Raw genomic sequence first — 12,728 nt, forward strand, 5'->3', positions numbered from 1 at the left:
GATTGTGTCGCTCAGTGTGTTCTTTACTCATGCTGGCTTGTGTGAGCCCATGTATGGCTTCATCAGTGACTACTGGCTTGTTTATGTTTTCTTGTTTTTACTGTATTCTGATGTGACTTGTCTAAGTTGCTCATTTTGTGGTCTTTAGGTCAAGTCAAGTTTACAAAAGTAACACCTTGTGAAAGTGATTAGACTCCCAATACTTCATCTCTCTCCCCCCCACGGAGAATAAAGCCGTAAAGGATTTGTCCATGATTAGAAATATGGGTCTACTTTTTTTCCAGGAAGAGGGCCACTCTTGTTCATTGATGTGTCGTGCATGACAGCTGATTCCTATTTAAGTAAAAAGTGGTGAGCTGCATTTCTGGAAATAGACCATAGTGGTGCTGTTTCTGGAAAAATAATGGACTTACAAGGTGCCATACTAACCAGGTTTAGGTATTTCTAAATGAATGGCCTGGAGTTCCAGGCTATGTGTAATAATTTTGTTTGCCTAATTTGCAAAGAATAACATTTATATTGCAGGTATTCTAAGGTATTTAGATGCTCACAGTTACACAAAAGAGCAAAAAGAATAGACAAATATTAGCAATAATTGCTAGATGGGCTTCATAAATATTAATAAATAGTTTAGATGGCAATACAGTCTGTAATAATCAAATATGTTAGGCTACTTTCACACTAGCATTTTTGATGGATCCGGCAGGGTTCAGCAAAAACACTTCCGTTACTGATAGTACAACCATCTGCATCTTTGATGAACGAATCCGGTTGTATTCTCTTTAACATACCCAATACGGATCAGTCATGAACTCCATTGAAAGTCAAAGTAGGACAGATCCGTTTTCTATTGTGTCAGATTGTGTCAGAGAAAACTGATCCGTCCCCATTGACTTGCATTGTGGGTCATGATTGCTCCGCATTCCAGGACGGAAAGCAAACCGTAGAATGCTGCGGTTTGCTCTCCGGTATGAGAACGGAATGCATTTTGGAGCATTCCGTTCAGTTCAGTTACGTTTTGTCCCCATTGACGATGAATGGGGACAAAACTGAAGCTTTTTTTTTTTTCGGTGAGACTGGAAAATTGAAACACTAATGTGAAAGTAGCCTTAGAAGCATGAATATAGTACATCCATATAGCAGACTGTAGTAATATCATGTAATTATTACAATTATATTTAAAATTGCTCTGGTAGTATCCAGTCCTTCTTGTATCTGCATTGGAACTGCAAGATTATGTGAAATATCCTTATCAGAAGCATAGATAACAAGGAGACTTTCAAGGTATAAGATACAATTATGTCAGTACCTTATTCTGGGCTGTCTTCCTGAAGGTTCTTTAGCCTTGGTTGCCAGTTTTTTTAGCTTTCATTGACTGATAATCCAGGCTCCAGGTTATACCAACGCCAGGAACTTTACTGGAATTTTACTATTATTGATATAAAGCACCATTATATTCCATAGGACTGGAAATATAAAGATTTTCTGAGGTTATCTATACTGATCTTCATATATTATATAAAGTAGAACCCATGTAGGTTAAGGACTTTAGATATTTGGAGAGATGTATGTTGCATATGATACATTCAGTATGTTCTGGCTGCTGCTCTCACTGTTTCACAGACTGTAAATCATGTTGGCTTACACCAAGAACGGTCGCATGGCTTGGAATGGCAGTGGTTTTCAGAAATATGCTTTGTTTGAAACTTGCCAGTTTTGGAAGTAATGTGCCTATTACTTGATTAATGAACAAAATGTAAGAACAAGCATCAAGACTAATTGCCCCTACTGGGGATGGTATTGGGTGGTTGCATGAACCATCTCTGGGGGTGTATGGTTTAATTTCTTACATTTTTTTTTTTCTCTGTATCTGCAGGATAATAATTCTGTCCCAGATTAATTTGAGTAAATAATGCATTCTCTACAAGGTATAAATAAAAAATCTGGTATAAAGGATGACTGAAATCTATGAAAACTTTGAGCTGGACCAGATGTCAGTCTAAGCGCACGGACTGCTGAAGGATGTGTTTAATTGGCAACGACGTGTGTGCCTAGTCATAGATTAAGCGCATCCTCCAATGGCTCAAAGGGATAGCAAAGATAGAAACACTAGTCTAGATAAATGTGCTCTAATGTGCTCACTTAGGGTAGTTTTGCTTAAAATGTAAATTATAAAAGCAAGATACTATGGTCCATTGAAGTGGGTCCAGCTATAACTATGATCTGGAGAGAAGATGGTACAATGCAATGTTGACAGTCAGTTATCTCCTGCTGTTTAACCTAAGTAATAAGTGAAGTGAGTTTTATACACAGTATAAAGATGGTTAGGTGAGATGAAGGGACTGATCAGGTCCCAAAATACGTTGGGCTCTAGGACATAACTGGTGAGAGCAAAATGTTCTGGTTGGCTATGTGATGCCTTTTTATATCCTCATTAAAGTTATGACTTGGGTACAGCGGCCTTCAAGTAGGTTTCCTTAGCAAATAAATACAGATAAACAAGTCCCAAAAATACAAGAGACCAGAGGATGACTGAATAGCAATCATTTTGACCACCTGTAAAATATGGTAAAAAAAAGCCACAGAAACTAAGTAAAATTACTTGCAACACTTGGGAGAAAGTTACTAACTAATTTATGCTAGTTTTCTGCAGTTTAAAAGGAACCTGTCACCGGGATTTTGTGTATAGAGCTGAGGACATGGGTTGCTAGATGGCCACTAGCACATCCACAATACCCAGTCCCCATAGCTCTGTGTGCTTTTATTGTGTAAAAAAAACTATTTGATACATATGCAAATTAACCTGAGATGAGTCCTGTACGTGAGATGAGTCAGGGACAGGACTTATCTAATTTGCATATGTATCAAATAGTTTTTTTTCTACAATAAAAGCACACAGAGCTATAGGGACTGGGTATTGCGGATGTGCTAGCGGCCACCTAGCAACCCATGTCCTCAGCTGTATACACAAAATCCCGGTGACAGGTTCCCTTTAATGAAATCGCACATTTTGTCTCATGAACATTTTTAGTAAGGTTTGATAATTTTTGCTTTTTTACGTTTCCATCACCAACTTTTGAATTTGAAAGAAAAGTGAGTGGAGTTTAGATCAAGAATTGTGTGCACCTGCGGACTGAAAGATTTACCACAACACTAGAAATTGGCATAAATTTTATGGCTTAAATCTGTGCCTACCTATGGACAAGAGCTGTGATGTGCGACTGAGTGCTGCAGTCTCTTCCCTGGCCTATAAATTATGCCCTTCATTTATATTGGAATTAAAATTTAACTTTTACAGTAAATGTGAAGTTTTGGCTGCCATGAAACCTTGTATTGATGATGATTTAATATCTAGGTATATGCACAGCCTCAGACTTATCCACTGACAGATCTTATTCAGACATCCAAGTCCAGGTTCCATCAATGAAAAAAATGTTCCTTAAAAAATGGACGGAATTAATGGGTATGTTTGGTCCAGAAAATAGACCAAAATAGAGCACACTTCCATTGGTCTGCAAAAAAATAAAATAAAAAAATAGACCTCTGGAAATACCCATTGATTTCAGTGGACCTTTGTGGTGTCTGTGTTTGGTTATGAATGAAGGCTACTATTTTAGTACTTGCTTGGACCAAACAATTCAAACTTTCAGAATAGTGCTTCACAGTGATACAGTGCCTACTCCCGGTCATAGTAAAATCGTGGCATCCCTATGACTTGCACCACAGCTTCAGTTTTTGGTGTTGGGCTGGTCATAACATTAAGATTTTGATGCTTAATCCCATTGCCCTTTCCATTGGGAGCCAATTTTGCATCACCAGTCATAGACTAGCATATTCCATTATCTTTATAGCAAGGGTGTACAGTTATGTATTTCAATGCCAGTAAGTAGAGGGGTTGTGAGTCCTACAGGAATAATATAAGCAGTACAGTAATTGTTACTCATGCTTTTATTCCATTCCCTTTAAACGCAATTAGTACAGAGGTGGAAATCAAATTTCTCTTGCACTGATGCTTTATTAAACTAACTACATCATACATACCCTATAATGGAACAAAAAGAATGTTCTGATTATGCTATGCTAATTTTCAATTATAAGTTTCTGTAACTGTATGAGCTCCTCACATTTGATGTTCTTTCCCTCTGAGAGTTTAGAGGTTTTTTTTGGCAAAGGAACGTGCACTCATATCTTCAAGCACCATGTGTTCCATATGCACTAAAAAGGCTAAAAACCTGTTCTTGACAAGCAATCTGCACACTTATGTCAGTTGGACATCATCAGAAGTGTTTCAACCTCTGGATGTTCCACTTTTGTCACAACAAGTACCGCTGGGTGAAAAAAAATACATTGTTATGTTTCATAGCGTTTTATTATATAACATTTTTTCTTTTATAAAACTAGAGACCACTTTAAATCTTTTGTTCACTGTAACATGGTAGGTTTGTGAAGACAAAATGTAATATCCAGATTGCCACAGTGAAATCAACTTTATCTCCATCCATAGGAGACATGATAAACCCAATAAAAAAAAAAAAAACATAAAAAGGATTAAATATGGTCTGTATTAAATAATTAGTTCAAGATAGTATTTCCTAAGGCATTCTTCATGGTGATTGCCTTCTTGGGTAATTTTGCTTGACCTGTATTTAGGGGTGTTGAATGCAGAGACTTCCCCTTCACGTAATATTGTATGATTGCCTTCAGTTGTGTACATACTAACTGTAGCTACCAGTGCATGACAGTAAATGCTGTGTTTGGCACTAACAGCCTGTAAATTTCTAAACAGTGCAATTTGGCAAGAGGGCACTGGTGTGTAACTAGCCTGCTGTTTATATGCTGTATTATAGACCACTCCATTGTACTGAATTGCACAGGCAACATCTTTAAACTGCACACTTACCTATGTTTCAGAGTTGCTTGATTTAACCATGTGATGTCTAGAAAGTTTTTTTTTTTTTTTTTTTTTTTTTTATTATTATTCTAACTTCCATCCTGCACGGCTCATAATTATTCATGATGTATCTCCGTGTTTTTTCTGTGGCTGCATTTCAGAAACTCTCATATTTCTAATCATAAACATTTAGAATATTCTAAATATTATGTGGCATCTGATATTGCATTTAAAAATGGCAAATAAAAAAATGTAACAAATGACTGGAAAGACATATCAGTCATATCATCATAGAATGACCATATGTCCCATTAAGTAAGGTCCTCCCTTTAAGCCACAGAGAGCACATGAATGTACAGCATTTTTTAATATTCCATCTTTATTGTTTTGATAACAGAATACGGATCTGTTTAAGTTTTGGTGGAAAATGCCAAAAAGATGCTTCCGATATTTATTTATTTATTTATTTATTTTTATTTTTCTCTTTCCATACCCCCCCCCACCCCCGTCCCCAGTGCTGCCCATTAAAAAAATGTGTGATCCCACATAATAGCTAAATGGCCGTTCTCTTCTTTCTCTTAAACAACTACTGTTTCCCTGTTGCAGGGCAATGACATAATTGCAGCAGCTAAGCGCATGGCTCTGCTGATGGCAGAGATGTCTCGACTTGTGAGAGGAGGCAGTGGGAACAAGAGAGCCCTAATTCAGTGTGCCAAGGACATTGCTAAAGCTTCAGATGAGGTGACGAGGTTGGCAAAGGAAGTGGCTAAACTGTGCACAGATAAGAGGATCCGAACTAACTTGCTTCAGGTAAATGACAGATTTTGACCAGCTATTAGAGCCACCATGTTTGTAAGAAGAGAAGACAATTTGGAAACTATTTGTAAGAGGCTCCCAATAATACATGTAAATGTGTATTATGGTTCTACATAGCACATAATTCAATAGTAAATCATTATTGAAACCCAATAAAGGGTAACAACAGTCCTTGTTTTGATATTGGAGCTGAAATGCAGCCATAAGGAACGTGATTTCCTGATGGCCTCGCTCTTCTAATAATAGTCAAGTCAACTGTATGCATTATGTCCTTACAACCTCGGAAACTTGTGAAGCTGTAATAGGCCAACTATAGAAATCTATAGGGTTCTACTGTACCTCTAATTCACATGGAGGCATACAGATGTTTTGGTCAATTTTATATAAATGCAGTTTTATTGGCAGTCTTCAATACAGCATAATAAAATATGTGTGTCTCCAGTTGATTCATTAAAATAATCCATGATTACACCAGTTATGAACATTTTTACTGAGCTGGTTTTTCTACCATTACATTGTAGGTCTGTGAAAGGATCCCAACCATCAGCACTCAGCTGAAGATCCTTAGTACAGTTAAGGCCACTATGTTGGGAAGGACCAACATCAGTGATGAAGAGTCTGAACAGGTAAGATGGGAAGACCTTGGAGTGGAAGATGGCTTAAAGGGATTGTGCTCCTTTAAGCAAACTTTATTCTATTGACAGGATAGGGGACCGCCATAATCGTATGAATTGGGTCCTGAGTTCCCCTAAATAAGGAATCAGTAGCCGAGCATGAATGGTAGTTAAGAATGTGTGCTGGTGCTCTGTTCATTCCCTGTGGCACTGCCAAGATGCTCCACTTATTATTTTTGACAACACCTTTAAAGAGGAATCCCCACTTAAATCTTAATGCGGGAGACTAGGAACCCACATATCCCTAAGCAAATGTCCTCTTAGAACTGTCAATTTTCAATTATTATTTTTTGTAGGCAACAGAAATGCTTGTCCATAATGCACAAAACTTGATGCAGTCAGTGAAAGAGACTGTGAGAGAGGCTGAAGCTGCATCAATCAAGATCCGCACAGAAGCTGGATTCACACTTCGTTGGGCCCGTAAGACCCCATGGTACCAGTAATCCTTCTACCTGGAATCCAATCTAACTACTCCACATTGTACAGAGCACACTAATACTCTGTAATTATCCAGACTGATGTGGAATTCAATATCTATATGAGCCTCAAGATGATTTTTTACCAAGCATCTAAGCTTTCTTGGGCTTCTCCATCAGTAAATTGCTTATCACAATTTTTTCATGGACTTCCCTATAGTGCATTTCTTTACCACTGAGATACCTAATAATAGTGTTTGCACTGGGAGAGACCAGTCCATGTGCAATATACTAGTTTACACAACTTGAAAGTAATTTTACTTCCAATTCACCTGCATACATACTCTGCCTTTATATTTTGCTGAGCACAGCCAGTATTTATAGAATAATAAGTAGAACACTAAGCAACTTTTTTTTTTTACTTGTTTGCTCTTTAAAGGGGTTTTCTGATAATTATTTTCAAGTGCCTGCAGCATAGCCCTGACACAGAAGATTCATGCCTAACCTGCTCCCTGTTGCTCTGATCCTCCTCTCTGCCCAACGCTGTCTATATATTCGTTCACTGCGCTGTTTACATTCGGCAGGCAATGACTGGCTTCACTGGTGATGTGGCCACATGCAGCAAGTCACTGCTGAAGCCAGTCACTGGCTGAAGCAGTGCATGTGACCATGACAGGAAGATGGGGACAGCGTGGAGCAGGTAATTATGAATCTTCTGTTTCAGGGCTATGCTTCAGGCATTGGATAAAATGTTTTACTGGAAAATCCTTTTACAGACACATAATGAATATGACACCTACTGGTTGGAAGCCACGTGTTTGTCCATCACTTTCATATTCAGGTTGGTGGTAGTTTAGTTAAGTTCATTTGCCTATACAAGGTGATCTTGACATTTACCTCTTTAATACCAAGCATGTATGATCGATTGGATACATGATTGACTGCTGTATCTGCTATAATTTCATTTCTGTAATAGCAATACCTCCCTGTATACACAGATAGTTTTGGTCATCATCGTGATTTAGTACTAAATTGAATTACCACAAATGTCTTCCTTCATTAAAAATACTTCTTGAGCCTGGAAACACACATGCATTCTTGGAGTCAAAGACGGAATTGGATTCAGCAGGAAGCAAAGCAGAAGTCCTTCCGTATATTTACCTTTCCTTTTAAATCCACTTCTGGGTCAAAAGTACCTGATATTTCAACAAGCTTTGCATTAATCAATAGTATAGTATGTGCACATGAGAAATGTTTTTCTGGCCATTGTATATATCTAGCATTTTAGCAGATATTTCATATGTAGAATATATCTTTAGGGTGCAGTTCTCCCAGAACTGGTGGGTGGAGACTTTCTCCCAATCACTACACAAAGAAAGTACTGTAGAGGGGAATCTACTTCCTAACTTTACAGAGGACATTACAGAAACGTACTGATATGAATAAAGCACTTAAGCTGAGATTGGAACTGCATGTGTGATTCCAGCCTAAGGGTGGTTTCACACACACATTTTTATTTATTTTTTTGGCGGGGAGAGGGGAGAAAACCCACATTTTTTATGGCCATTTTCGTGCACTCTTTTGAGCCAAAGCCAGAAGTGGATTCAAGAGTAATGGCAAATATAAAGGATGGACTTATGCTTCTTCCTGCTGGATCTACACCTGGCTTTGGCTGCGTTAAAAAGAGAAAGCCAGAAGTGGGATGGAAGGGACTGCGAAATATAAAGGAAGGGCTTATACTTCTTTGTTGCTGAATCCACTCCTGGCTTTGGCTCAAAAAACTGCAACAGAAACTGCCACAAAAAAAGCTGTGTGTTACACCTTCCTAAAGTTAATTAGTTACAGTAAGCACTTGCATTTTTTGGCGCCTTCTGTATTTTGACATGGATTTTGTGAAGTTTGTTATGGCACTCCTTGCACACAGTGAGGACCTTTTTATGCCGTTCTTTGAAATTTCTGGCGCCATCGAAGCATGAGCGTAATTTATGATGAGGCGTAGGCGGTCCATATGCCTAGACTGAAATCTACTCCAATTCCTGGCTTAAATGATAGTGAATGTGCTGGTGCCAAATCACCCACGCCACTACCTCTTTTCAGAATGGGGAGAGGAGCAGAAAAGAAATGTCACTTCTGTCAAAGTTTGGGTGCAATGGTGTTTAAAAAGTCACAAACCTGGGTTTTGCAACTTTTTTACTCTAGTTTCTGGCATTGAGAGTCATAGTAAATTACCCCCAATGTATCTTACCATTAGCATTTTCTTCATGGTATTTTTGTTCTATAGAGAGAGTGTCAAAATGCTGAAAACTATAGCATGCTGTGTTTTTTGAAAAGAAGCAAGCAAAAAACACAATTTAACACCAAAAATCAGTAAAAAAAAACTTGCGTGTCCTTCATTTCATTATTTCCCCTGGACTGCCTGGGAAGCGAGCTGGTGGTGGTGTTTTTTGTTTTTGTTTTTTACAATGCAGAAAAAGCTACAATAAATGTAGGTGCAAATTCCAGAAAATGCCATTAAAAACTACCGCCTAAACCAGCCTAAGGGTAGTTTCACATAGATTGTATTTTGAAGAACACAGTTTTTAAGACCTGTTTTTCAAGCATTTTTTTTTTAACCAGAAGTGGATTTTAAAGGAATGGGAAATATAAAGGAAGGATTTGTACTTCTCCTTCCCACTATATCTACTACTGGCTTTGGCTAGGGGTGGGCGATATAGACGATATGCGATATAAACTATATAAATCTGGCCAACGATAGAGGTTTCGTTTATATCGCCATATCGCAGATCGCAGTAGAACATTGCATGCGCCGCTCTCGGCACTCACCATGTTCTCCTGAGCCGGCACAGTGGAGAAGGAGGGAGTCCCTCCCTTCCCACTGTGTGCGGCTGCCGCTGACCACCAATGAGAACAGACTAGGAGGAGGAGGGGAGGGACTGTGGCCACTGCGAAACCAATGAGAACAGAGAGGAGGAGGGGAGGGACTGAATACAAACGTAGACTGCCGCATATGCCGGCCATATCCCATACACGGCCTCTATTACTGCGCACCGTGATCTGCCGCTATTAACCCCTCAGGTCCTGAGGGGTTAATTGCGGGGGATCACGGCGAGCAGTAATAGAGGCCAGGTATGGGATATGGCCAGCACATGCAGGCTACGTTTGTATTCTTGCATATTAACTATATTTATTGGTGGCGCAGTGGCCACAGCCCCTCCCTTCTACTCCACTTCTTCGAAGTATTATATTAATTGCGCCCCCTCCACACGATTAAATCATTGGTGGCAGTGGCCCCAGGGTGGCAGCTTCTGATCGGAGCCCCAGCAGTGTAATCGCGGGGCTCCGATCGGTTACCATGGCAGCCAGGACACTACAGAAGCCCTGTCTGCCATAGTCGGCTCCCTGCTGCTGTGTGCACTATGCACAGAGCAGCAGGGAGAGTGTGAAGTCCTATTCACCCTAATAGAAATCTATTAGGATGAATAGGACAAGGGTTCGAGCCCCTAAGGAGGCTAATAGTTATTAAATAAAAAGTTTTTAAAAAAAAGTTCCCCCCCCCCCCCCCCCGAAATATTGAATATATATCGTATATCGCACATGCTTAAAATGATATCGCAATACAGATTTTAGGCCATATCGCCCACCCCTAGCTTCGGCTCAAAAGACTGCAACAAAAAGTATTTTTACACTGCTGAAAAATATTTAGTGCGACCTCTGTGACTCTTTGATTTGTGATTTGTTCACAAATTGCCTTATACACCCTCTTGCAGGTAGCATTGTTATATCTTTACCTTTACTCTGCCTTAAGATATCATAAGCACTCCATAGAACATTTGTAGCAAGTGAATGCCTCCTATGACATCAAGGAACTGCTACCATCATGGACTTGGCCATGCAAGAAAATGTATCTCATTGTGTTAACAGTGTTTCAGTGTTTTCAACAGAGTTGCCTTTTACATCCCATACTTCGATCTCACATCATGACAAGATGTGAAAATGAACAGCAATGCATCAGAACTGTCAAAAGCATAAGGGTAATAATGTCTATACAACGTTTTTGGTGTCTGTTGTCGCACTGTCAAAGCTTGCAGTGTCACGTAGCTGCCGTAGGAATGAACCGCAACAAGCAAAAAATAATAAAAATAATAAAATCGAGCAGTGCTGGATATTTTACAATCCTATGTCGGAGCAAATATGCGAGTCCTGCTGCGGCCCCATTCATTCCTGTGGCAGCCCCACTACACTACTTCAGCATGACACGCATCCAAAAGCACAGTGTACATGTACCCTAAGTAAGTTATCACAAGAAAATTCTCCATCTTCAGTCAACTCCTACATTATTCTTGTGCATGGTCCTAACTTACACTGTGTGAATTGAATTTTTTTATTTATTTAAACAGAGGATGCCATATTGTCTATTTCTGTCAATCTAGCATTAGTTCAAGCCAAAGATTTATCTAATTTTCGCAGAGGACTTAATTCAGAACTAGAGTGCTCCAAATTGGCTGCAGTTATGACACTTGCTGTAGCCACTGTACAATATCTAACATGCAGAAGTTTTTAGCTGACCCTTCAAAGAGTAGGAGGGTGAAGAAACAACTGATCTGTGCTATATTCGGGGACACATATTATTTTTTTTTTTTTTTCTGTCCGTACAAACCAATAAATAAACTATTTGTATACCAAAAGTTGTCTCTCTTTTATTATATATGTGTGTGTGTGTGTGTGTGTGTGTGTGTGTGTGTGTGTGATATATATATATATATATATATATATATATATATATACAGTACAGACCAAAAGTTTGGACACACCTTCTCATTCAGAGTTTTCTTTATTTTCATGACTATGAAGGCATCAAAACTATAAATTAACACATGTGGAATTATATACATAACAAACAAGTGTGAAACAACTGAAAATATGTCGTATTCTCGGTTCTTCAAAGTAGCCACCTTTTGCTTTGATTACTGCTTTGCACACTCTTGGCATTCTCTTGATGAGCTTCAAGAGGTAGTCCCCTGAAATGGTCTTCCAACAGTCTTGAAGGAGTTCCCAGAGATGCTTAGCACTTGTTGGCCCTTTTGCCTTCACTCTGCGGTCCAGCTCACCCCAAACCATCTCGATTGGGTTCAGGTCCGGTGACTGTGGAGGCCAGGTCATCTGGCGCAGCACCCCATCACTCTCCTTCATGGTCAAATAGCCCTTACTTTCAAAATGTTCCCAATTTTTCGGCTGACTGACTGACCTTCATTTCTTAAAGTAATGATGTCCACTCGTTTTTCTTTACTTAGCTGCTTTTTTCTTGCCATAATACCAATTCTAACAGTCTATTCAGTAGGACTATCAGCTGTGTATCCACCTGACTTCTCCTCAACGCAACTGATGGTCCCAACCCCATTTATAAGGCAAGAAATCCCACTTATTAAACCTGACAGGGCACACCTATGAAGTGAAAACCATTTCAGGGGACTACCTCTTGAAGCTAATCCAGAGAATGCCAAGAGTGTGCAAAGCAGTAATCAAAGCAAAAGGTGGCTACTTTGAAGAACCTAGAATATGACCTATTTTCAGTTGTTTCACACTTGTTTGTTATGTATATAATTCCACATGTGTTAATTCATAGTTTTGATGCTTTCAGTGTGAATCTACAATTTTTATAGTCATGAAAATAAAGAAATCTCTTTGAATGAGAAGGTGTGTCCAAACTTTTGGTCTGTACTGTGTGTATGTATGTATGTGTGTGTGTATGTATATATATATATATATATATATATATATATAATATAATATAATTATTTTACAAACTGTGTATACAAGTGGAGGGCACTCAATTATCTGGGAACACTGATGTGAGGTATGGATAACCACATTTATTGTAAAACTGACACAAAACTATGCATGCATATAGTGACACCTAATAGGTGATAAAAA

At 38.9% G+C, this 12,728-nt stretch overlaps 1 protein-coding gene across 1 annotated transcript in view; it reads left to right on the forward strand.

Annotated features, from left to right (window-relative positions):
• The window catches only part of VCL (vinculin), a 193,017-nt gene extending 184,756 nt beyond the window's left edge, over positions 1–8,261 (forward strand). Inside the window, 3 exon segments of the mRNA XM_040438637.1 lie at positions 5,498–5,701; positions 6,229–6,333; positions 6,678–8,261. Coding sequence (XP_040294571.1) covers positions 5,498–5,701; positions 6,229–6,333; positions 6,678–6,824 — 456 coding nt within the window. The 3' untranslated portion in view covers positions 6,825–8,261.
• The last annotated feature ends 4,467 nt before the right edge of the window (positions 8,262–12,728 follow it).

This window comes from Bufo bufo, chromosome 6 (genome assembly GCF_905171765.1).
Source record: "Bufo bufo chromosome 6, aBufBuf1.1, whole genome shotgun sequence".
Classification (NCBI taxonomy): Eukaryota; Metazoa; Chordata; class Amphibia; order Anura; family Bufonidae; genus Bufo; species Bufo bufo.